This window comes from Castor canadensis, chromosome 9 (genome assembly GCF_047511655.1).
Source record: "Castor canadensis chromosome 9, mCasCan1.hap1v2, whole genome shotgun sequence".
NCBI lineage: Eukaryota > Metazoa > Chordata > Mammalia > Rodentia > Castoridae > Castor > Castor canadensis.
This window is the reverse complement of record NC_133394.1, coordinates 80,457,351-80,484,619: the sequence shown is the minus strand read 5'-3', so window position 1 is coordinate 80,484,619 and position 27,269 is coordinate 80,457,351. Positions and strand designations below refer to the sequence as shown.

The window sequence follows — 27,269 nt, the reverse complement described above, 5'->3', positions numbered from 1 at the left end:
CTGGCACATCACAGGTCTCCCCAGGTGTGCTGATAGACTTCACTCTTCCTGCAGTATTTTATTTCCCTTTCTCCATTTTTATAAGACAGAGCACAAGTAGTATTGTGAGAGGCTACAGGGTTTTTTTTTTATCCATTTGTACCATTTCTTGATAAAAGTATGATATTTTTCTTGCATATGCATCTACAAAGTCCAAAGGCAGGCACATAACAACTGTGAGATCAATGAGTTGCTTTGGTTATTTTTGTTATGCTGATCAGCTAGATAAATCTGTGATTCATATCAGTGGCCCATCTGAATGCTGGATTCCTTTACAGCTGCCATTAGTGTTTGGCTCTGGGATACTGTCCATATGTACCATGAGGTAGTCATTCCTTCTTTTGGCAAAACTGGCATTGTGCCAGTGCATGGTTAGGGTTATACATCATCTTGTGTATGTTAGCTCAGCATTTTCTTCAGGCTAATGGCCAAGTCACAGACATCACAGTGAGAAGGCTCTTCTGCAGTGTGCATGCACTTATGCTCACCAAGGCCCCGATTCTGACTGATGGCCTTGCTGTGCTCTGAGCCCTGAATGGCTTCATCCTGGTGTGAGTATGAAGGTGCATTTTCAGATGTCATTTTTACTGAACCCTTTTTCAGTAAGGACATCAATAGGGATGCTTACCTGTGTGGATCCAGATATGAATTCATTATTGGCAAGTTTCTGGCCACAATATGGGCAGACTTTCTCCTTTTCTCCTGTATGTTTTCTTAAGACTTCTAGGCAGTGACAGCATAAGAAATGTCTTGTTACCTAACTCACATCTGTATTTCTTGTGTCTTTCATGGACCTCCAGGACATGAACATTTAATGTGTCCTTCTTTTTAAAGATAGTGTTATAGTGATGACCCTTGAAAGTCCTCTTGCTGTTGTGTGTTATCAGGTGTCTCTGCAAAGAAAATGGGGTCTGGAAGCAAGCTTTACATTCATCACATTGGAAAGTCTCTGTCCAGCCTGGGTCTTGTGGGACATTTCTGTAGATAAATCCCCTTCTACAAAGCTTGCATTTGTAAGGTTTATCTTCATTATGTATTATTTTGTTGGCAAGTCTCTTGATCAAGTCTCTTAAAAGGTTTATTACAGATCTTGCTGATTAGCAAGATCTGATTAGCTGAAATAAATAACTTCATATGTTCTTGACAATCAACTAGCTCATGAATCTTTCTATGTTCCTATAGGCCTCACACTAAAGAACACGGAACATGCAAGCTTTTTCTTAGGAAAAAATTGTGCTGCATGTGCCCAGCAGAATTTCTAGCACAATGGCCACTCCCTCACTCAATGCCTGTGTTATGTGGTGGGGAAATGATGCATGGAGATTTGGGGTGTTGGGGTGGAGGGGAGAGCTGTGGTGAGGGAGGATATGGAGTTTTCCACACAGCATCCCCACCTTTCTATCTATTCTGTGATGCCCTGTGACTCAGCTTTTCTTTCTGGGATCCATAACTACTGTCTTTGCTGCCATGGGGACCTTTCTGCAAGGTTGCATTTAGTTAATGAAAACTCATGATAGAAATCACAGTTAACTGTTTTCCTCCTTGGGGTCATACTGAAAGCACACAAGGCCATAACCAGGGTAGCCTATGTCATAATTTACTGCTAGATTCCTTTTATTGAAAATAATTAGCATATTAGGGTGCCATGTCTTGGGCTGACAGTCCCCGTGTTACCAGTCAGCTGCTTGGGGTCTTTGGGTAGGAGCAGCTCTTCCGGTTGCTGCAGGCCCTTGGCAGGTTTTGTAATCCTCAGGAAGCAGCAGCAGCAGACAGCCGCTGTGGCAGCTGTGGTACTTTCTTACGTTGCAGTCTTGTGCAAGGCAGTGGGTGCCATGATTCTCAGCTCTACAAAGGTTACAGTTTTCCAGCAACCAGAGCCCATAGTTTCTCATCTTTCTGGCTTTTTACACACTTCTGACTCTCTTCAATCTCAAGCTTTCTCTCTACTTCCACCATTCCTTATTGTCTTTGCCACCTCTGTTCCCCATTGCTTTTATCCTGGCCAGTGTCTGTGCTACCACTGCTGCTATTGCCCTGCGGTGACAGGAGTACCTCACTTATAGCTCAGCTCTGTGATCATGGCCACCCAGTGCTGGCTCCACTAACTGCTGCTGCCTCTACCAACACTTCTCTTTGTGTTACTAGTTCAGCCACTCTACTAATGATAAAAATCAAAGTTAGAGAAGAAAGACCTCTCAATAAAGATTGGGCCTAATATTGCAAAACCAGGGGACAACTCTGGATTGTGTCTCCTGGCTATCTCACAAAGGTAGCTGAACAGCCTGCTTATATAGCCAGAAAGGGGCCCTTGCAGGGCATCTGAACCAATCATAGCAGTCCCTTCCTGCAAATGAAGGACTGTGTTTGTACCAATCATGACAGCCTTTCATATTGCTAGAAATGGCTACAGGTCTTCTAGAGTTCACCAAGGTTTGTGATAGCAAGAATCCTGGTACAAACTATTTGCTGGGGCAGCATCTTCATGAGCTGGAGTTGTGCTTTGGCAAAAAATTATGGTTGTTATATAGCTTCCCCAAGGTGTCTGTGGAGTGCTCAAAACAACTGGTAGGGGCATGAGGACAGTCTAATGGCTGCCTGGCTGCCAGTTCTTCACTCAAGGCAGATAGGGCCCCAAGGAAGGGTCTAAGAGCTGTGAATTAGGGAGTCAAAAGCCCCAACCCCCAGCTTCTCAGCATATTTAGAGGAAAAATAAACTTTAAATGGGGCGCTTAAGAAAAGCTAATATTAAGATCAACTGTGTTTTATAGTATTTAACAGTGCACTAACACTGCTTAACGCCTGTTCCAGTACCCCAGGAAGAATTGGGTTGCTCAAATCTGTCTGACCTAGACTTGTTCAAAAGCCATGAAAAGTGGCAGAGTCTCTTTTGGGATGTTTTTGTAGCTGAGTTTCAAAGATTTGCCTAAGATGGCTTTTCTGCCTTCCTAATTGGTTTGTTTATTCTCTAATCCCATCCACTTCTGATGGCCTTTCATGAGCTCATGCTCTGTCTCGCCCCTTTTCTAGCATCTTCTTCACCTCACATTGACTCAGAGCTATTTACTGGAAACAGGGTTTGAATCCAGGATCCCCCACATATCTTACTATTTATCTTAAATAAATTGCTTGGGTTTTCTGAGGTCCAAACTATTCATATGTATAAGGTGGTACACAATATGTACCATACAGGGTGCTTGCTTAAAAGCAGAAGTGTATTGTGAGAGAAACTGCCATTTGGTAGGCAGTTAAGAAATTTTATGGGCTGGGATGTAGCTCGGTGGTACAGTGGGTTGGATCCCAGCACCAAAAAAAAAAAAAAAAAAGACAAAAAAAAAAAACCCTCTCCCCAGGAAATTTTATTTTCTTTCTCACCTCATTCTACTGTCTTTATAAGTCACTCTTAGGGGAGAAAGAAGGAAAGAAGAAAAGGAAGGAAGAAAGAAAGGAAGGATTAAGTGAGCTTGGGTTGTATTTTCTGTCACCAGCAACCAAAAGAATCTTAACTTAGAGAAGCTGATGGAAGAATAAATTAGAAATTTTAAGCAGAACAATCAATACAGAATAAGTATTCAATAAATGGGAGATACTATTTCCAAGTTCATAAACACAGATTAATTGAGAAATATATTTCTCAATCAAAGCATGTTTAGTTTTTTTTAATGTACCCTTTATTCACTTCTCCCACTAACATTTATTGAATTTTTAAATTTGACATGTGATGTGCTAGGTGCTGGGGATGTATGAGTATACTGCATTTATATTTTAGTTCTCTAATAGATTTGTTTAAAGAAATAATATGATCACTCAGTCTTATACTGATAATACCAAATTCTAAAATAAGTTTATCTATGGGGAAGTAATAAACATTTAGAAATTACTATTCAGAAAAAGGTTGTATATGGTATACAGCAAAATGGAACTGGAAATATGAATTCTATTCATTCACTCATAGTCATCAATTGTTTTTTTCTTGGCATCTACCGAATGCCAAATAGTCTTGAGTTGGAAAAACAAGTAACATTTGCTCTTATTTTTAGAAAACTTATAGTCATAAAGAGAGGTGAGCTGAGACTGTATGAATAGATTCTATGATAATAGAATTTAAAACAAAAGTGCTGATAATGGCTAACATGGTCAAAGTCACCAATGTCTTCCACCTTGCCAAACCTAACCATCAACATGTAATCCTTACCGTTCTTGATCAAATTGATCCTTTGCTTATCTTTACTTGCTTGATGTTCATCACTCATGATTTTCCTTTTGTGGTCAGTCCTCTAGACTCTGTTACACTGTAGCCACACAACCCCTGTGGAATCTCATTGGGCCATCTGGCTTTAAGCATTATCTCAGCTGCTGGACCTCAATTTTCTGACTTCACCCCAGCATCTCCCCACAACTTCAGAGTGATTTATCTTATTGCCTCCATATATAGCAAGCATCTCACTGTTGCCATTGCCCATCTGTGTTCCTGATTCACAGCACCCAAACTGTACCTCCCACAGGACTGTTCACCTAGTTGCTTAGGCCAACCTTGGAGTAATCCCTAAGGCCTGTCCTTCTTTCCTCCCACGTGCAATCCATCACTCAAACTGAATTTCTACTTTTATAATACCCCATTCAATCTGATAATCTCCCCTCTGCTCTCCCCTCTCTCCTACCCTAAACTATCACCTAAGTCCAAGCATAGTGCTCATCTTGACTTCTATGCCAGTCTCTGCTAACTAGCTTTCTGCTTTCATTTTTGTCCTATGATTTTCTACAAAGCAGCCAGAATGAGTCTTTTAAAACAGATCCTTTAGATATGATCATGACTCCTTATCTCTTTCTCACATCTCCTCAGCTGTCTTCACCAGAGGTTTTGCCTGGTACCTTCTCAAAAATACTACTTCCTTCTGCCTTCATTTTCTATCTGCTGCTTTATTTTTAACTTGCCACTTCATATTATATTACATATTTATCGGCTCGTGTTCTCATTCTCTCAGGAAAATGTACACATTGTCTCTCCCTATTGTATTTCCAGTGCCAAAACTACGTCTGCAAAAGATGATTTTATAGAGCACTCCAAGGCGTCATTCTAACACTTTATATATTATCGTTTAGGATTCGCTATATTACTGACCCTATTTCATACATGTGGTAGCTGAGGCACAGAATGGACAGCTAATTCGCCCAGGGTGGCCCGGCTCACAGGTGGCTTGGTTAAGGGTGTAAATGCTTTTAGCTGTTGGGACACAGACAGCCAGTTTCAAGATGATGTAGGGGCAGGGCTGCTACTGGGCGAGGCGAGTTGGAAGCAGGGAGAGTGCAGAGGGCGCTGGACCACACAGCTCGTGCGTGTCCGGGACATGATGGCAGGGCACAGCGCTCGCCGAGCCGTCTTCGGGACCACAGGGCGGCGAGGACAGACTTCGGGCGGCAGACGCGTAATGCACTGGTGCTGGCGTGCGGGCTCCCGGGAGCCGCAGAGCCGCTGGACGGCGGGCGCCGAGCTGCGGCAGGCGGCCAGCGGAGAGCGCCACTCGCTTCTGCTGTTGAGCGACAGTACTGTCCTCTCGTGCGGGGACAACAGCTGGGGCCAGCTGGGCCGGAGGGGCGTGCGCAGCGGGGAACAGCCAGGTGAGCCCGGGGGATGCGGGGAGCGCGGGGGGCGCGGGGGACGCGGGGGCCCGGATCCCCTGGACCACAGGAGAGCGGGAAGCCGCACCGCGCCATCAGTTTCATTTTCCCGCGCGCCTCGGGTTGGTTTCGGTTTCCACTTCTGCTGCCGCGAAACTGAGCGGAAACTCACCAGAGTGCGCTGAACAACTCTGGACCAATCACAGGACTCCGCTGCCTTCCAAATGGGCCGTGGGGTCGCACACCTGTCACTAGCCCAGAGATACCCTGTGCCGCTTCTTGTCTGAAAATGTAAAAACATAGAGCAGCATTTTACCATTACTGATTATTGTAGAAACATGGGAAAGAAGTCACCTGTAATCCAACCCAAAGACGGTCCCTCACAATGTGATGTGTTCCCTACTTGTCTTTTTTCTATGTATATATTTAATCTTCATGAGACTCCTGTCAATATACAGATTTGTATATGGAGTATATATACAACTCTGTAATTGCGTTTTTACTGAACATAATAGTGTCATAAGCATACTACTCTGGATTATGTATTTTTTGAAAAGATGTTTTGAATAGCTGCATAACAGTCCAGGTGCAATGACTACTTAATTTTGTGGAAAATCATACCTTTTCTATTAGGAACTTTTACGAATTATACTGATTGACATCTTGGGAGTAAATATTTGACCTTATTTCTGATTTCTGTCTTAGAATAATTAATTTAAAGAGGTGTGTGGAGAACGAATAACTTTCCTGTTGCTTAGATTCAGTGCCTGGATCCTGCAAACTTAACTGACAAAAACAGACTGAGAGAGAAAAGCATTCAATTTTATTAATCTTGTACGTGGAGGATAATTCGTGTGCAAAGGAATTACAGAAAAGAAATGAAACCAAAAGAGATGCTTAAACTCAGGACCATATTTGACAAGGAAAAGAGGGGATGAAAATTCAAAGGATGATAAATTTTGGGAAAATGACTAGGAACTATATGAGGGAATAATTGAGACAACATGGATGGAAGTGGCAATCATTCATTCACTTAATTATTTCATTAAGTGAAATAGCCAGTACACAAAGACAAGTACATTTAGAAAATGTTGCAGCTTGTTGAGGGCATGTAAGACTTTAAGCAAAGACAATAGTGCCTGTGTGTTTTTAATCAAGCCATTCATTAATACAGTGCTTATCTCTGGGTCCCTGGGTGTTGTTCCCCTGCCTCATTTTTCCCTGATGGATCCTGCCTCACTATCACAAAGAAAAAAACTGAAAAATTTTAGTTCCAAAAACTTTATTGGTAATGAATGGTCTTTTCAACTCCAAACCTGTAATAATTTAGGCTGACACTTTGGGGAAACAGTTTAGACTGACTTGTAGGGAAATGTGATCAGGTTTTCATTTGTGGGCATATTTAGGGCTTCATAGGAGGGCTTTACTTCATTCTTCATTCTAAGAGGATCTAGTATCCATCTCTCATACCCAAGCTATAGGCTCCTTGCCTGGGCTAGGGCCTGACTGCTGTCACCGTTCAGGATTGGGAAAGTAGAATAGTAGAGTGAGCCTTCTTTCAAATTTCTTTATTTTGCTAGGCTTGCTATCACCATCATAGAAAAAAACATCTGGTCAAGTGCCGTAGGCCCAAAAGGCCCCTGTCCCATGATGCCCAACCTTTTAGCAGCCTGAGTATCTTAAAATTTTCAGGAGATTTTTTTGAGCATTCAGTAATCCATGAATAAGGCAGTGCTAGACCTCAAATGGTTGGGCTTGACTAAGGAGCTGTTAGGGAATTCCAGGAAGAAATGTTTAAGGTTTTTGAAGAAGCAGGACAAAGAAAATATTAGATTGATCAAAGTGGAAAGTTCCTAGTTAGAGTTTACTTGGCTGTTTTTAATTGGTGAAGTCTCTAGGTAGAGGTTGACTCATCATTTCTGACTGGTTCAGCTTAAGTTTCATTTTCATATTCTATGACTGTCACTCTGAGCTGGGTTTGTTGGATTATTAGGAACCCAAGTTGCTGGAGCCATTTCAGCCAAATGGTGTCCCAATTAATTATTTTAACATATTTCCCATAAAAATAGCATGACACACATTGATCTTCCCTCTGATGCTTAGCAAGGAATTTAGACTTTAATTAAAAAGATCGTTGGAGGAAACAAGGAATTTGGGTGACCCTTCTTTTTGAAGAAAAGTACTATCTTAAACATGTTGTTCAACTGATAATCTTTGGGAGTTTTGTTTTTTGTTTTTGTTCCCGAAGAACAAATTCAGACATTGGAAACATTACATGTTGACCTTGTGAGCTGTGGGAAGGAGCACTCCCTGGCTGTCTGCCACAAAGGAAGGGTCTTCGCTTGGGGAGCTGGTTCTGAGGGGCAACTTGGAATTGGAGAATTTAAAGAAAGAAATTTTACACCTAAGTAAGTATTTCAATTGACTCCTTGTTTGTTCTATTTTTTTTCTAGTACTTGGGTTTGAACTCAGGACCTCAGGCTTGCTAGGCAGGCGCTCTACCACTTGAGTCACTCCACTAGCCCTGTTCAATATTTCTGAGTACCATGTACTAGACACCATCCAAGATGTCAGGACAAAGATGACTATGAGGAACACAGTCCCTAACCTTGAGGATCACAGTGTAGGGAGAGAAGAAGGCAGTAAAAATGTACGCACCAATTATTTACAGAGTCCCAGGAAGGAAAAAGGGTAGAGTGAAATGAAATGTGACCCTTTCATCTTAATCTTATCTATCAGAATGTAACTGTGGGGACCCACTTGGACACCCAGAGTGAGTATAAAGATTACTTTAAAGTAAAAACAGTTGAGCTGTAGAAGATTCAGATAAAAAGGATGTCCTTTATCTGAATAAAGTAAGTAGAACCTCCCAAAATTATAGCTGCCATTAACCATCCGCTGTGATTGTGTCCTGCAAGTTCAGGTGCTATGTAGGTAGGCTTTCCATTACCACTGCCATCAGAAAGGCCAATGGAGCCATCCATACTCTCCCACTAAAGCCCTCAAGCATATAAACCTTTACTTTGGGCTATTCTGCAATAGTAAACACACATGTAGATAAACTTTCTTTCTCCTGATATATATTTTCAGTTAATTTGCAAGCCCCAAACATTGGACCCAAGTTGGAAAAGGAAAAGTTTTCCACCCTACACAACCTTTGGGTTTGACATAAGTCACGGCTTTCTATTATTCTACTTAGTAAAATGGGGAAGGATCATATTTTCTTCATAAACAGCTTCCCAGGATAAATAACATGACAATAAGTTAGCTTTAAATTGTGTGTTCCTGAATACACACTCTTAGAGAATTTTCAAATGCATATATTTTAATTCAAGAAAGTTATCTCATTACCTATTTTGGTAATAAAATTGTATGAGAGACTGATGTGGCTTGAAGGAATGAGCGATGAACTTGGAACTGTTAAAAGAGAATTACCACAAATCTAGTTTTGCAGCTCTTAGCTTTTTTGGTGTGTGATTCTAGAATTAGGTGAGAGTCTGGACCCAGAATGGTTCAGAATACTCTGCCTCACTGCATGGGCTAGTTATATTGAAGGTGACCAGAAGTGAGGTAAAGATAGCCTGATTGGTTACAGCTTGACTTTTTCTTATTTGAACATAGTTTGAACAGCTAGTTACTTGTGCCTGAGACTAGGCTACTCGTTAGATGAGTCTGATACAATCTGTTATGAACTGTTACAGTTCATTATGCACAGCAAAACCTTTAACACTAACTCAGAGTATGTATGGAGGCAACTTTAAACCAAACTTAACAGAAGGAAAAGGGCAAGGTTTGAGTCAAGGTTCTGTAACTTGATAACTATTTCATCTCTTTGAATTCTGTTGGGTTTAACAGAATGAAATTGCTGATAGCTATCTCTTTTGGCAAAAAGTAGCAGTTTTGTTTGATTCAACCTAATGATTTCTTTATCTCACTGATGAAGTTATTGGTGACCTATAAATTCTAAAGCCTATGCCATATGTGCATAAAGGAATTTCTTTTTCTTTTAAGCCAATAAGAATACAAATTATTACATTATATAACGTGTCAAAGTCTAATAAAAATCACCTTTGCATTATATACTTTTGGATTCTATATCATAGTTTTGTACATGTTGATGTTACATTAAAAACATTTTGAGCCAGGCATCATGGTACACATTTGTAATTTCTTCACTCAGGAGGCTGAGGCAGGGGAATTTTGAGTTTGAGGTCAACCTGGGCCACATAGCCAGACCCTGTCTCAAGAAACCAAACCAAACCATATCAAAGCAAACAAAAACAAACAACAGTTTGATGCAATGTGATTTCTGCCCAGTGCAATGAATATCAAAATGAAGGAATTCAGTGAAGCAAGACTAAGCAATGGCAATGACATGGACTCTTTTAAGGTAGCCAGGTGCCTCTTCACCTAATTAGTGATGCTCATGATTGGATGAATGAGATCCCACTGTCTCTCTCCACTAGCTAGTGAAACCACAGCCAACAGAGTGAGTGTGGCCGAGTCAGTGGGGAAAGAAGACCCCATCAAACTTGTGTCTGTTCTGCATGGTGAAAAGACATGAGACATACAGAATGAGTGAGAGAACCCCGGTGCTCCCCATCATCATGAGGAGACAGGGAGGTTTTATTGGTCTTGAAGGCTACTAGTGAAACTATTCTTTTCTTTTCTCTTTTCTTGTCCTCCTCCTCCTCTTCCTCCTTCTTCTCCTTCTCCTCCTTCTTCTCCTTCTCCTTCTTCTCCTTCTCCTTCTTCTTCTTCTCCTTCTTCTTCCGTACTGGGGGTTGAACCCAAAGCCTTGGACTTGAGAGACAGGTGATTTTTGCATTGGTTATTTATTATTTTGATATAGGGTCTTACTTTATGCCTGGGTCAGCCTAGACTATAATCCTTCTATTTGTGTTTCTCCACATACCTGGGATAACAGGTATGCACCACCATGCCTAGCCATTGGTTGAGATGGGATCTTGTGAACTTTTTGCCTGGGCTGGCCTTGAACCATGATCCTCCCAATCTCCACCTTCTGAGTAGCTAGGAATACAGTGGTGCATGCTTGTAATCCCAGCACTGTGAAGACAGGAGAATTTTAAGTTCAAGGCCTACCTGGGCTACATTGTGAGATCTTGTCTCTCTCTGCTAAGGAGTGGGGAGATAGCTCAGTGGTAGAGCACTTTCCTAACATATATAAGGCACCGGGTTCCATCCCCAACATCAAAAAGAAAAAAAGGAAAGAAAGGAAATATGAAATGAAATGTTTACTATGGAAATATAAGAGAATAAAATTTCACAGGTCCAATGTATTGCCTGGGAGACTTTTATCTAGCAACTTGTCTAAAGATTAACATTTTCAAAATCATTTTTATTATAGGAAGATAAAAGCTCTGTCTGGTATAAGAATAATACAAGTTTCTTGTGGAGACTTCCACTCCCTGGCATTATCAGAAGGTAAAAAAAAAATGCTTTTTTGGGTCTCTGGGTGTCATTAGGATGTTAACTTTTTGAATATGAATGATAATTTGATTTCAAATGCATTGGGGTTCATTTTAGTATATTTAGAAATTTTAATTCTCTGACTTTCCTCAGATGTGATATTGTGCATATCTTTTCAAATTTCCTTGTTTTTTTTTTTCTTTGTTCTTATACTGTAAATGGTGCCTAATTCACATCTTACCATAAAGGACCATTCCTGTTCTTATGATGTGAATGGTGACTCCCTCAGAACCTAGTAGTGATTTTTATTTCAGCGCTTTATGCTGAGTGCTTCATCCACAATAGCCAAAGGGTTGTCTGTACTTAGATTAATGGAAAGAAAAGTTAAGAGGTCAAAAATCATCGGTGAACTTAGATGGGTTTATGTGAAGTAAAATAAGGCAGGCACAAAGACAAATATTGCACATGTAAATCTCATTTACATATGGAGTCTAAGATTGACCTCATAGAAACAGAGAGTAGAATGGTGGTTGCCAGGGGTTGGGGTTGGGGGAAGTGGGAAAATGTTAGTCAAAGGGTACAAACTTTCAGTTATGCAATGAATAAATTCTGAAAACAGCCATGGGATTATAGTTAATAATACTGCATTGTATACTTGAAATTGCCTAAGAGTAGTTTTTTTTTTTTTTTTGGGTGTTTTTGTTTTGTTTTTTTGGTTCTGGGCATTGAACCTAGGGCCTCACATATGCTGAACACATGCTCTACCAGTGAGGTACACCCCAGGCCTAAGAATAGATCTTAAGTGTTCTTACTACACACAAAAAATGAGGTAATTTATAAATACATAATCAACTAGTCATGGCATTCATTTCACAGAGTATGTGTATATTAAAATATTACTTTAACACAAATATTTTTAATTTTCATTTGCCAATTATACCGAAGTCAACCTAAAAAATTAGAATTAAGGTAGCAGTTTCTACTAGGATTTGCTATTCCTGTATGTGTGCAATTCTGAATTTCTCTTTATTTTGGTAGGTGGCCAAGTGTTTTCATGGGGAAAGAACAGTGACGGTCAGCTGGGCCTGGGGAAGGGGATTGCCTCCCAAGCCGAGCCACAGTGCGTGAGGTCTCTGGAGGGGATCCCTCTGGCTCAGGTGGCTGCAGGAGGGGCTCACAGCTTTGCCCTGTCATTCTCTGGGACATCATTTGGCTGGGGAAGCAACGAGGCAGGACAGCTGGCCCTTATCGGGAATAATGTACGAGGTAAGGAGACTGCCTTGTTCTTACAGTAAATTGTTATTTATTTCTGGCTGGAAGACCAACCTGGTGAAGCACAGTCTCAGGAGTTAAAAGTGATTCCTAAACTTTGTGACCCATCAGCATCACGTGGGAAGCCAGGAAGCTGTATTAGTTTCCTATTGTTACTGTAACTAACTACTACAGACTTAGTGACTTAAGACAACACATCTACTATCTTACGTTTAGAGGTCAGAAGTCTGACATGAATCTCACTGGGCTAAAGTCAAGGTATCAGCAGGGCTGCCTTCCTTTCTGAAGGCTCTGAGGAGAATCATCTATTCCTTTCCAGCTTCTAAAGGATGCTACATTGACTCAGCCCTCTTTCTTTAAAACTAGCAATAGCTGATCAAGTCTTTCTCAAGTCACATTATCTTGACATTAATTCTCTACCCCCCCTCTTCTATTAATCCCTTAATGATTACATTGGGCCTGCTTGCATAATCTAGGCTAATCTCCCTATTTAAAGGTCAATTTATTAGGAATTTTAATTTTATCTGCTTCTTCCTCTCCCCTTTGCCATGCAACCTAATATATTCATTCATAGACTGGGACTGGGAATTGGGAGACCATTATTCTGTAGGAGACCATTATTCTGCGTACCATAGAAACCTTTCAAAACTATCGGTGTCAGCCAGTCATGGTGGTATACAAGTGTAATTCCAGCACTCGGGAGGCTGACGCAGGAAGATCTCAAATTCAAGGCCCACCTTGGCTACACAGTGAGATCCCATCATAAAAAAAAAAAAATCTTAATGTCCAGGTTGAACCTAATACCAATTAAATCAGAATGTCTGGGAGGGAAAGCCAGGCTCCAGTAATTGTTAAAGATGCCCTAGGTGATTTAATGTGTGTAAAATTTGGAAACAGCTAGATTAGAAGCTTGCTAGTGTCAGGGGAACCAATCCCTCTAGACAAAGAAAACAATTCCTGTAAAAGTAAAACTCACCAACAAGTCTTCTCCAAGACCCTGTACTCCCTTGTTCAATTCTTTACATTTAGCTAATATAAATTGAGCACCTATCATTTGCCTGCACCATGCTGAATGGTTACATCTCATTTTATTTATCCCTCTTAACACTAGGTAGGTTCCTTATTTTCTCATTGTTACATATTTGCAGAGCACCTACAATGTGACAGAAATTAATGCAACACGATGGCAATATTATTGGGACTGACAGTCTTGAGGCTTTGTTTTCTTTTTTGCCTTACTGGGGCTTGAACTTAGGGCCTGCACCTTGAGCCACTCTACCAGTTCTTTTTTTTTTTTGTGAAGGGTTTCTTGAGATTGGGTCTCATGAACTATTTGCCCAGGCTGGTTTTGAACTGCCATCCTTCTGTTCTCTGCCTCCTGAGTAGCTAGGATTACAGGTGTGAGCCATCAGCACCTAGCCGAGGCTTTGTTTTCTTGGTCAATGGCCCAAGGTATTCTGTAAGGTTAAAGGGTTTCCAGAAATCAGTGACAAAGGAAAACGTTTTCTTTTTTCCAAAGCAGAGGTTTTCTTTTGCTTTATACTTCTGGTCACTTTTTAAATTGTTAATTAATTGTAAGATAGAAGTAAACAAACATAAAAGCTCATGAAATTCTGAGTCTGTTTTTTTTTTTTTTCTTTGAGAGTCTCTAGGCTGGCCTGGGACTCATGATTCTCCTGCTCTGAGTCTGTCTCTTATACTCTAGAAATTCTGCTTTCTTTCAACAGTACAAAGCTACAAGCCTCTTTCAGTTGGTGCGCTGAAGAATCTAGGTGTGATTTACATCAGCTGTGGTTATAAACACACTGCGGTGCTTACCCAGGTAATCAAAAATGTGTTGCTATTTTTTTTAATACCAGGAAATGTTAACAAGGTACAGGTGCTGATTATTGTGGACAGCAAGATGTCATAGCCCATTCACACTGCTATAACAGAATACCATGGATTAGATGATTTATAAATAATAGAAATTTTTTCTCACAATTCTGGAAGTTGGGAAGTCCAATATCAAGATGCCAGCAGATTTCTGGCTTATGAGGGCCAATTTCCTGGCTCACTGATGACCACACTTTTGCTGTGTGCTCACATGGTGGAAGAGGTGTAAGTCTGTCTTGGGCCGTCTTTTAAAAGGGCACTAATCCCACTCATGAGGGATCTTCCTCCATGATTTAATCGTGTGTCAAAGGCACTACCTATTGATATGTCTCATTGGGGATTAGGATTTTAACGTATAAATTTTACAGGGCCTCAAATATTCAGGCTATCACATAAGATGTATAACAATATCTATGTATAGCTATTTAATGTACAACTATCTAAAGTGGAGAAAGGAGCTAAATGTAAATCATGAAATTTTTAAGAGCATACAATAAAAACTAATGCAGGATATAATCTTTTTGGCAGTTATTCATTGACAATGTAGTTCTGCAGATACAAATGAACTAGTTAATTTGTCTATTAATTCATTCAATGAACACTTATTAAGTGCCTTGTTCTTTTTTCCCACCTTGATTGGGATATCATTGACAAGTAAGAGTTTAATATATGTTTTGGGTAAAGCATGATATTTTGATACATATATATTCTGTGAAATGATTACCACATCAAGGTAATGAACATGTCTTACCTAAGATAAGTCTTTTTGTGTGTAGTGAGAATCATTAATACCTACTCTCTTAGCAATTTTCCAGGCCGTAAGACATTAATTAGCTGCAGTCATCATGTTGTATGATACATCTCTAAAGTGCCTGGCTTTTAAGGAGATGATAATGATTTTGTATGTTTTCATATGTTAACCTTCATTCACTAAATGAAATAATAAAGGATTCCATTTATTTATATAGAGCTGATATTTCATGTATTGCTTTCATACAATTCTCATAAGTTAAATATCATAATATTTAATTTATAAGCTTTTAGCTACTTTTTTTTCAGTGCCAGGGATCAAACCCAGAACCTGGCAGAAGCTAGGCAAGAACTCTAGCACTCGGCTACATCCCCACATCCCCAGCCTCTAGTTTCTTTTTATATTTTAAACATAAAATTAATCTGGTTCCTTGTTTTTTAAACAGGATGGGCAGGTGTTCACATTTGGAGACAATAGCTTTGGACAGCTGGGATATAACTCCACTGCTGAGACAAGAGGACCACAACTTGTAGAAAGAATCGATGGCCTTGTTTCCCAGATAGATTGTGGAAGGTAACAGGCTTCTTTTAAAAGCCTGGGTAGAAATTGTTGTATTTTATTACTTAGAAACTACTCATCTGCAATCTTTTCAAACCTAAAAATCCTAAAATATTTTTTTTCTTGAAAGTTTACTTCTTTGAAATAGACTATTTTTTTTACCTTTATTCTAGACATTTAATTTATTTAATAAGAAATTATTAGAGATCTCCGGGGACCACCTTACTAGGGCTACAGGAAGTGATGCTTGCCTGCTTGCATTGATAAGACAAAATTAGTCTCATCCATGTAGAATATGATGTAATTTGCATATATATTCAGAATTTTGCATAACTTAATTATAAGGGCCTTTTGAGGCCCTTATAACCCAATGCATTAAAAAATTGAAAAATAAAAGTGTTTGCATTTAAAACACATGATAGAAACGACAGTAAAGACTCCTCAATAATATTACTAATAAGTTTATTCTCACTGACCATCTGTTTAACCTTGTCATCTGGTGTTCTCTAACACTGACATTGTGATAAAAGAGCTGTCTACTTAGTAAAGGTAAGATCTGTCACTTTGTCTTTCTTGAAACCATGGTACTTGGGTCTTCATTACAGTGTATTCTCTTCTGTAGTTATCACACCCTTGCATATGTCTACACCACTGGCCAGGTGGTATCTTTTGGTTGTGGACCAAGTTGCCCAAGCAACCCAACTCAGCCAGAGGCTCCAACAGAGAACTTTGACATTACCTGCCTGATTTCTGCTGCTGGTATGAATGGTCTTTCTAGGTTATGATTTTATGTTAACCGATGCTTTTGAAGGAAAAATATTATTCAGCTTCCTTTCAAAGGAGCCCATAGGACTATGTTTCTTCTAGTACTTTAAATTTAAATATAAACTTTTGCATTTTTCAATGCTGTGATTCGTGGAGTAATTGGTAATCATTTGTAAAGAAAAAGTAATACAAAAGAGGATTCCCAAATTAGTTACTTAAGTATCACTTTTATATATTTAATCAAACCTCTTCTAAAGAACAATCCCTGGAAAACTAAAATTTTAATTGAGTACATGACATTTAATCTGATCAAAATTAATTTTTGGCTATTTGTATTCAAAATTTAGGAGACTATAAATTGCCAATAAATGAATAAATTTGGCTTTGTTATACCTCAGATTTATTTTTTACTTCTAAAAATACTTGGCATGAATTTCTAACTTTCTTTTAGACCTTGTGAATGTTCAAGTCAAACATATTTTTGCTGGAACACATGCCAACTTTGTGACAGCTCATCAGGTATCTGGTATATTTTATATTCCTTTTAAAAATTACATTTTTCCTCTAGATTTCAGAGAAGAATTTGAGACATTTTATTTATTTTTGTTTTTACTACAACAATGAGGTCCTCTAGTAGATTGCTTTTGAAATAGCATTATGTACTTTTCATGTCCTCATTTGCCAAACTTCCTAGAAGATGTGATCCCAAACTCAAATTTATTGTCTTTATACTAACTTTTTATTAATGAATAATAGTATTAGTGAGAATACCAGTAATGACTGATATTAATTGCATTTATCATGTATCAGCTACTAATCAAAGTCCTCTAAATGGATCAACGTGTTTAATGCTCAAATCAGTTCTTTTTAAGACAAAGACAAAAGCATTGAAGATGGAGGGAGTTGCACATAGAAAAGCTCTGGATAAGCATAAGTGTGGTATGTATGATGGACAGAAAGCCAGTGAGGCAGAGCATAGCAATACATAGGTGTTAAGCAGGGAGTTACCAAACCTGATGGCTGGGAATGATGGCTTGGATGTTAAAAAACAATCACATCCTGACCTGCTGGTGTGAAGGAAATGACTCATGACATACAACAGGGTCTTGGTGACCCCCAGCCCCCACAGTCTGTGAAAAAATGACAGTCCTGGTCTGACCATCCAAGGCCAAAACTCCCCCACCCGACAGGTGGGAGAAGTTAATGATGCATAACACAGTCTCCAGGAGTTAAAGAAATAGAACCCAGTTTTCAGGAACGAGTGCTCCATGTCCACTGATCCCATAATAGCTGGAGGTCTTGGGACCCCCAGTGCAACTGCTCCTTCTTAAGCTTGCCCATTCTCCCATCTGGAGAGTGTATTTTTCTTTGCTTTGCATTAATAAACCTGCTCCCACTAAGTCTCCTCAGTTTCCATCCTTGAATTCTTTCTCCAATGACACCAAGAACCTTCTCTCACTGGACCTGGTGTCCCAGATCTGATATGTGGGAGAAAGAAATCTTCACCCTGATCGAACTATGAGGGTCACCCAGGACTCACATCAAGAGGCTGAAGGGAGGGGCTGGAGGTGTACTCATTGGTGGAACCTGTGCTTGGCATGTGCAAGGCTCTGGGTTTGATCCCTAGCACCAGAAAGTAAAAAGGGAATTTGGAGAGTTGTGGTTATGTTTCTTTTTCAAGAGATTTTTCCAGGTGTGGTAGCTCACAGCTATAATCCCAAGTATTAAGAAGGCAGAGATTAGCAGGAGTAAGTTAGTGAGACCCCATTCCAACACACATGCCTATAATCTCAGCTACTCGGGAGGCATAGGTAGGAGGATCAGAGTTCTAGGCTGGCATGGGAAAACAGTGAGACTGTATGAGAAATAACTAAAGCAAAAAAGGACCTGCCTAGAGAGCATGAGGCCCTGAGTCGAAATCCTAGTATACTACCAAAAAAAAAAAAAGAGATCCTTAACTGAGTATTAAACAAAAGCAATATAGAATTTCATAACTCAACAAATTCAGTGAGGGTGAGGTATAATTTCTAGCGGAGAAGTAATGTTCTTTTTGTTTGTTTGTTTTTGAGACACAGTCTCCCTATGTAGCCCAGGCTGGCATTGAACTCAAGGTCCTCTGCCTCAACTGTGTGCCACTATGCTTGATATTTTATAAATATTTTACCACAGGGGAAAAAATGGTGGTGCATGCATGTCATCCCAGGACTTGGGAGGCTGAAGCACAAGATCCCAAATTCGAGGCCATTCAGGCTACAAAGTGAGACCCTGCCTGAAATATATATGCATACATTTATACATACATATATACATATTATATATATATATATATATAACCTTAAAATTACATTTTGGCCATTTGTATATATATGATTCAGTGGCATTAATCACATTCATGATGTTATATAATTATCATCAGTATCTCCAAAACTTTTTCACTACCCTAAAGAGAAACTGCCTAACTATTGAATAATAACCCCTCACTTCTCCTTTCCCCTCATCCCTAAGAGATGTCTACCTTCTATAAATTTCTATAAATTTGCCTATTGCAACACTTTTTGTAAGTGGAGTCGTCCAATATTTGTCATTTTTATCTGTTTTATTTCACTCAGCATATTTTCAAAGTCCATGTTATAGCATGCATTAGACTATCATTCCCTTTTGCTGCTTAAAAATATTACATTGCATGTCTTCTCCACATTTTTAAAATCCATTCATGTGTTGATGTACGCTTGGGCTAATTCCATCTTGTGGTTATTGTGAACAATATTGAAATGACTATTGATTTATAAGTATCTGCTTGAGTCTCTATTTTCAATTTTTTCATGTTATCTCATTTTTCAAAAAAAATGAGGAATTTAAGTTTCAGACCAAGCAGAGTGACCCAGGCTTTGAAGTAGACTAGCCAGGCTAGCTTTATGGTAAAACTCAAACACCTGTCTGAAAGGGTGGGGCCTATCTACCACCTATGCCAGGTGCTTTGTTGATTGCTGTTCATCATATGCATGTGTGTTTCCTGATCATTCTTGTTTCATTCCTTGAAGGATACCAGTTCTACAAGTGCTTTCAAGAAAACCCTGCCAGAAATAAGCCAAATTAACCAGTCCCTGGCAGAAAAATGGATAGCGGTGAACATAAAAAGCAAAGAACATGAGAAGGCTAAAAGGTAACTGACAAATTAGAGACCGCTTTTCTCTGTTTCTGATGTGCTTGTTGTGTGAAAGAACGTCTGGCCTTGCTGTGAAGGAGTTTGTGTTTTGACCACGGTGCTCCTCTACCACTTCTTGGTTTTCACTCATTGATGTGAGCCAGGTGTTGTGGCCACCTCTGTAATGTGAACATTCTGGAGACTGAGGAGAGGCAGGAGGATCCAAAGTTCAAGGCCAGCTCTGTCTGAGAAAACAAAAAGCAAACCGAAAAAGAATAGTCATTGTTGAATGAAGCATTCATCTTCTTTTTAATATAAATAAGAGATCCCAGGTATTCTGTTGGGTGAGGGAGATACAGAATGGATCAAAGGAGCTCACAAAGCCTCCAATTACTTAGGGCGCTTTTGCGTGTTCAGAGTTTACTCTGGAGATCTGGAGTTTTGGTTTTCAGAATCATGGATTTTATTTTAATCTAGAAGATTCAAACAAATCAACTATAGAGAGTTTTGGTGAGATTTGACAATGATATGCACCAAATACTATACTCAGAATTTTGGTATTAGTAATGATTCCATGACATTGGTTATTTATTCACATATAAGATTTGGAAGCATGCTTTACAGTACATTGTGAAGTAAACCTTGTTATTACTTTTGCAGTGAAATTACAGTGATATTTTCATCTCCTGCTTGTCTGACTAAGAGCTTTTTGAAGAAAAGGTAATACTTCTATGAGATTTACCTTCATTTAAAACACTGGGAAGCTGGAAATGGTGGTGCATGCCTGTAATTCCAGCATGTAGGAGGCTGAGGCAGGAGGACTGTGAGTTTGAGGCCAGTCAGGGCTATGTGGTGAGACCCTGCCTCAAAAATCTAAATTAAATAAATAAATAAAACACTGGGGAATATTTAGAGCTAAAAAGTTGGACTCAGTTTAGTGTGTGAATTTTGTCATGAATGCATAGAGTACTCTAGGAAGATACATAATTCTTCCATTTTATCAAGTAATCTACCAGATTACTACACATTGTAATTCCTAATAAACATTGTCTCTTGCTAATTAAACACTGCTTTCCTCTGTTATCTGAATGTTTATTGAGGATCTTTGTATGTAACTTTGCTCTAGCACTTATAAATGAGGAATTCACTTTACAGTTCTTACTGTGTGGAATCAATAAGGAAAAGAGATCATATTTATTTTGCTTTTAACTCATTGCTATAGAACACAATTTCTCTCCTATTTGGTTTACTACTTGGTCTGATTTCAGTAGATTAAACATTTCCTTTAATATTTCTGTTTCTCTCCTTCCTTCCGTCTCTCCTGTGTGGCACCTGGACGTATGAGGGAGGGGCCGGAGGACTGGGAACGTAAAGAGGATTCAGGCTTTGACTCTTCTGGAGGCTGATGCCCTGCTGATCTGTCTGTAGCCACTGTAACTCATTCTCCTTCCTTTCCCATGGCCAGGTCCTGTGCCTCCTTTGCTAACTTTGCTTCACGTTGACTCTCTGCGTCAAAAGATGGTGGAACTCATGTCATATCCTGGCTTTGCTGCCACACATTACAGACTTAATCCCTACTCTCTGTTTCTATGCCACCCCCTGCAGTACCATTGATTCTTTTTCTTAAATACATTTTTTATTGGCATGCATTAATTGTACAAAGGGGTTTTATTATACTGCATATTTGCATACTTTGATCAAATTCATCTTTCTTACCCCACCTTTAACGAGTAATTTAATGGGTTTCATTAATCTGTTTTCAGACAAGCATCTGAAGTACCTTGATCAAATTCACCCCATCTTCACCCTCTCCTTTCACACTCCTCCCTCCCACTGGGCCCCACCTCCAAAGAGTTCCCCATTTTTTTACAGTATTAGGGCTTGAACTCAGGGCCTCCACACTAAGCTACAACACCAGCTCTTTTTGTGTTAGGTATTTTTGAGGTAGGGTCTCTTGAACTATTTGCCCATGCTGGCTTTGAACCACAATCCTTCTGATCTTTGCCTCCTAAGTAACTAAGATTAGAGGCCTGAGCCACTGGTGCCTGGATCGTTCTTTTTTTTTTTTTTAAGTCTATATTCTGCATGTGAGAGAGAGCATGCAATATTTGCCTTTCTCAGTCTGGCTTATTTTTTGTAACATGATAATTTTCAGTTCTGTCCATTTTCCTGCAAATGCATAACTTCATTCTTCTTTATCCAGAAGTCCTATTGATTCTTAACCCAGCTGTGTTCTAAGTCAGCCTGGCAGGACTGGGAGCTGTTGGTTCCCAACAACATTCTCTGGGAGCTAGAAAGCCCAGGAAAGCTGATGTCATGGCTTCCAGTTGGCAGCTCATGATTTTCTGTTATCCAAAAATCATCACTGTTCATCTGTTCTTATCCCAGCCAAAGGCAGAAGAGAAATAAGTCCTGGCTTCCCTCTCTCCCCTTGCTGCTTTTCTCTTCCATTTGCTCCTTCCAGACTGGAAGGCTGGGGCTCTTCTAGACAAGGTGTCCTTTTTCTTTTGCACTCTATACTCATGCTAGTGTTTACTGCATGTATGAGAATCTTTCATACTAAGAGTGTTTTATGTGCTAGCCTAAAATATGCCAAGTTGGCAAATTGATAATTTTAGGCTGAAATCAGCTGAGGAACTGTAACTTCTGAAAAGGTCATTTTGCCTGTTTTTTTTTCCCCTATGTATATTGGGGGAAAGGTATCCTCTCATTACAAGGTGATACTACAGCCTCTATCCCTATACTTGGTAATTGGAGCTGCAGTGAGGCTGAATAAATAAACAGGATGGAGTAGCCCTTTTCTTCCTTTAGCTTCCTCTCACATATGTGTCTCCATGGTATCCTTAGAATTTCCTACCTTAGCCCAGAGATCCATTTGTCTTTCATCCTTTCACAAATTCATTGTTCTTTGTCTAAGTATAACATATCACACTTTGGTAATTTCTTTGGACTCACTCTCTTGTGAAGATCCCATGTACATGTAATTTTAGTAAACCTTCTATGCCTTTCCTTGTGTTAATTTAATTACTAGATCCAGCCAAAGAGCTCACGTAAGAACTGGGATGGAAGTGGGGGAGGGAATCTCTTCCTCCCCAACATTATTATCTTTCTAAAGAAGAAAAATATTCATGTCTGTCTTCTGAGAGTGATGAACTCTTAAGACGCCAAAGGATGCAAATAAGAAAGTAGAAATTTGTAATTAGAACTTGAATAAATATCCTAGCCCTAATATTATTATTGATCAGTTTATCCAGAAAGCATAAAATATTTCTTGATAATGCATTATTAAAAAAAACCCTGTTAGATTTGTTGACTATTGGTTCCTTATCTATCACCAAATCAACCTGTTTCGAAGACACTGCATAATATTCCATTATATCTATCTGTCTATCTATCTATCTATCTATATCTATATCTATGATCACATTGTCTTAATTCGTTCATCAATTGTAGGGCATCTGAACTATTTCCATAGCTTGGCTTTGTGAATAATGCTGTAATAAAAATGGGTGTGCAAGTGTCTTTATTATATTATGACTTACATTCTTTTGAATATATTCCTAGGAGTGGTATGGCTAAATCATATGGCACGTCTATTTTTAATTTTTTGAGGAGCCTCCAAACTGCTTTTCATAGTGGCTATACTAATTATTCAGTCATAAAGAAAAATGAGATTTTGTCATTCGCAGGTAAATGGATGGAACTGGAAAACATCATCTTAAGTGAAGTTAGCCAGATTCAGAAAGTCAGAGGTCATATGTTTTCTCTCATGTGTGGAAAATAGATCCAAATCCAAATACAGGCATTATCATCTATATATATATATATATATATATATATATATATATATATATATATATATATATATATATTCATAGAACTTGTTTCCAGAAGTGAGACTGTTAGAAACTTAAGGCAGGAGGAAAAGAAGAAAAGAAGGATAGGGAGTGAATAATATTGAAATAAATAGCATCTGTGTAGGAACAAGTCACAATGAAACACACTGAAAACTATTGAACAATACAGGGTAGGAGGAAAGGGTAAGGAAGAGTAATAGATGGGGTTAGACTGATTAAGGTACAATATATTTACAGGTAAAACACTAAGGGAAAACCCTACTGAGCAATAAACAGACACTAAAACAACGAAGGACAGGAATGTAAAACAGGTCATGTTAAGGGGAGGGTAATATTAGGAGAGGGTGGGTAAATGATGAGGGTAAAGGAGGGTGGATATGGTTGATGTAGTTTCTATACATGTAGGAATATGGATCATTGAGAGAACGTCCTTCTCACATATGTGCCTTCATGACAACCTTAGAATTCATTACCTTAGACCATAGAGCCATTTGTCCTTTATCCTTTCACAAATTCATTGTTTTTTGTCTAAGCATAACATATCACACTTTGGTAATTTCTTTGGGGATTTTAAAGATGATCTGAACTCTTGGGTGAAGAAAATGTGACCCAAAGAGGAGAAGGAATGACTTAGCAGCAGAGATTTATCTAAAATAGATTTGAGACTGATCTCAAAATAGTCAAAGTCATCTCAAGAAGGGGAGTAGAAGAAGGGGGGATGAACCAAACTGGGGTACAATTTATGTACATATAGAAATGTCACAAAGAAACCTCCTGTATAACTATCATATACTAATAAAAATATTTTTTAAGAAAGAAAACACTGCACCTGCACAGGCTTTTAGTGTGGGAGGGGAGGGCTGAGGGCGTATGTAGAAGGATCCAGAATAGTAAGGCAAGGATTTTGAGGTAAGTAATTCAAAGAATCCTAGTGCCCAAATGGTCTGTTGATGCTTTCCATTGAAGAGTTAATGGGTCTTTCAGGAAGTTTCTTCAATGAACAGTTCAGTCCTGTGCCTGGGCAAGAGTCTCCCAGAATAGTAAAGTCCACTATTATTTAATTTGTCTACTGCTAAGTGAAACAGTAGGATTACAGAGTGATGTAAATATAAATGGTAGTGTAGTTGGGAAGTAGGTTGTTTCAGTTCTCAGTGTCCAAGCTGAGAGTCAGGGAAGATGGTTCTGTTCTCAGACTCAATATACAAAATCTTCCAGGTCCTTGGTGTGGCACAATGGTAGAGCTCTTACTTGTATGTGCAAGACCCTGGGTCAATCCCGAGCACCACACACACACACACACACACACACACACACAAAATCTTGCTAAGCTTTTGGGCTAATCAGCCCAAACTCAATGTAACTACTTACTATAGAGTTATCCACTGTCTTTTAACAGGGAGAATATAAAGCTTATACATTTTTGTGTCAAGTAAATTGATTATTTTGAAAAGAAGAAAGCTTTAAGACAAAAGTTTTTATCTTATATGCAATAATATAAAACAACAGGGAAATATGAAATTTAGAAATATCCTTTTCCAACTGTTTACGTGGTTTCCTTTTTACATTTCTCGTATTCACAGAGAAACTGGAGAAACAATTCCCATTGATGTGGACTTACAAATGGCAAGTGATACCTTCAAGAAGTTACTGCAAAAGGAATGGATTTCTTCCATGGTAACAGCCAATATGTACTTGACTTACTGATAAATAGAACAAAAAATTTCTTTACAGGAACAAATATAATTGCAGGTTAGTTTTGTGGGGAGGTAGGTGACAGGGGACTATGATTGGGTTAGGAATAGGGGGCTAGTGTTCCTAACAAAGTTATTAAATTCCAGATACTGTATTAGGTGATGGCATTTATTTTCTTCTTAAATCACTAAATGTGCAAGCCGTAGAGTATTTGTATTTTCAGTATGAGAAAAGAAGAGCATGAGAGGGAGTGTGCAGCACAACACATGAATAGTGCATTAGTTTGGGAAGCAGGGTAACCTTGACCTGGGATGGGAAACTGAAAACCCACTCTCTATTTTGAGATCAGTCTCAAATCTACTTGAGGTGAATCTCTGCCTGTTGATTCATCCCTTCTTCTCTTTGGGTCACATTTTTTTTTACCCAAGAGTTCAGTTCATGTTTAAAGTCCAATATTTTATGGTTCTGAGTTGGGTAGGAAGGAAAATTTTTATACTACCATGTTAGGTTTTTGTGTGTGTTTGTGTTGGGGCTGTGAATTAGAAATAGGCAGATAGTCAGGATGTGTTAGTATTTTGGGACTGGTATGACAGTGTACCACAGTCTGGGGTGGCTTATAAACAATGGGAATTTACTTCTCACAGTTCTGGAAGCTGTGAGATATGAGTAGATTTAGTGGCTGATAAGGGCCAACTTTCTGATTCTTAGATGATGTATTTTTGTTGTGTCCTCATATGACAGAAGAGGCTCCTTGAGTCTTATTTATTTGTTTTGGCAGTGCTGGAATTTGAACTCAGGACCTCCTACTTGATAGGCAGGCACTCTACCACTTAAATCATGCACACAGCTCTTGTTGCTTTAGTTATTTTTTTATATAGTGTCTCACTAACTTTTTGTCCAAGCTAGTTTCAAACTGCAGTCCCCCTATCTCTGCCTCCTGTGTAGCTGGTATGGCAGGTATGAGTGGCAGCAACTTGACTCTTGGGTGCCACTTATAAGGGGACTAATCCCATTCATGAGGGCTCTGCCCTTATGACCTGATCACCTGCAGAAGACTGTACTTCTTAATAACATCACATTGGGGGCAGGATTTCAACATATGAATTTGAGGGAGACACATTCAGTCTATACCCTCAGAGAAAGGAAGAGAGCTGTATTCACTCACATCCAGGAAGTCAGAGGAAGAGGCTCCTGAAAACTCGGGGAGGGGTTTTTGTACCAACTTAAGAGGAAGAGGGGAGAAAGGGCTTCTGTGGGAGGAAGAAATGAGTTTTTAAGGGGACAGGTGGAAGGTATGACAGTCTCTGATAATGTGCATTTATGCAGTTTTCTCATCCAGGTGTGGGTGGTCTGAGGGACTGATCTCCTTCCTGGCAGGAAAGAGAGGGGTTTATGGCAGCTTCACTCCAAAGCCTCTGCTTTAGTCAGATAAAGGAAGCTAGAAAATGGCTTCTTTCTATTGCAGCTGTGTCTCAAATTTCCTGTTTCAAGTAGTCATCAGAGATGAGGGTAGGGCACTTGTCTGGCATTTGTGAGGTTATGGGTTTGACTCCTAGTGCAACACACACTAAAGTTAATCTTTATACCATTTTGGTGGATCCAAATGGATCTCTGAATTTGGAAGAGAAGAGAGAGGAGTGTTCCTTACTGTGTAATAGATACTTGTTTGTTTTTTTGGCAGTACAGAAGGTTGAACTCAGCTCCTAGAGCTTGCTAGGCAGGTGCTCTACCACTTGAGCTGCCAACCCATTTTGTTGTAATTATTTTTTGGATAGGGTCTCATATTTTTGCCTAGGGCTGGTGTGAAACTTCCATCCTCCTTTTTATGCCTCTTGTGTAGCTGGGATTTTAGATATGAGCCACCATACTCCATTTGGCAACACAATAAACATTTCTTTCTTGTCAGGTGTGGGTGGTGGTATATGCCATAATCCTAGTACTTGGGGAGGAGAGGCACGAGTTCTTGAGTTTGAGGCCAGCCCAGGCTACATAACTAGTTCCAGGCTAGCCTGGGCTCCATAGCAAGACCCTGTCTTAAAAAAGTAAGCAAAACAACAACAAAATTTTTTTCTCCTGTTGTAATGCAATGTGGAGCAGAAGGCACCTCTGCATGGGTTCTTTCTTGACTTAGGCTCCTTCTTTCCAGAGTCTGGAGACCCTCAGGCTGTAAAATGCTCTCATGGATCTCTTGGGTTTGGCTGATGAGGAAAGAGTATGGATGGTCCCATGAGGAGTTTTAGGGACCATACCTGAATGTGCTTCATATTCC

General features: G+C 39.4%; 1 protein-coding gene and 1 pseudogene across 2 annotated transcripts in view; one reads left to right on the top strand and one right to left on the bottom strand.

Annotated features, from left to right (window-relative positions):
• Nucleotides 1–277: 277 nt before the first annotated feature.
• Nucleotides 278–1,931, bottom strand: LOC141410809 (zinc finger Y-chromosomal protein-like; annotated as a pseudogene).
• A 3,386-nt stretch (nt 1,932–5,317) lies between these two features.
• Herc6 (HECT and RLD domain containing E3 ubiquitin protein ligase family member 6) overlaps nt 5,318–27,269 on the top strand; it is a 55,292-nt gene continuing 33,340 nt past the window's right edge. For both annotated transcript variants that reach the window (XR_012435738.1, XM_020154239.2), the window contains exons 1-11: nt 5,318–5,655; nt 7,904–8,063; nt 11,024–11,100; nt 12,124–12,351; nt 14,085–14,179; nt 15,429–15,556; nt 16,164–16,300; nt 16,758–16,825; nt 19,348–19,469; nt 20,112–20,171; nt 24,889–24,982. Coding sequence is in view for 1 of the 2 variants with exons in the window: in XM_020154239.2 (XP_020009828.2) it covers nt 5,385–5,655; nt 7,904–8,063; nt 11,024–11,100; nt 12,124–12,351; nt 14,085–14,179; nt 15,429–15,556; nt 16,164–16,300; nt 16,758–16,825; nt 19,348–19,469; nt 20,112–20,171; nt 24,889–24,982 (1,440 nt within the window). In the remaining variant the exon portion in view is untranslated. The remainder of the gene's footprint in view (nt 5,656–7,903; nt 8,064–11,023; nt 11,101–12,123; nt 12,352–14,084; nt 14,180–15,428; nt 15,557–16,163; nt 16,301–16,757; nt 16,826–19,347; nt 19,470–20,111; nt 20,172–24,888; nt 24,983–27,269) is intronic.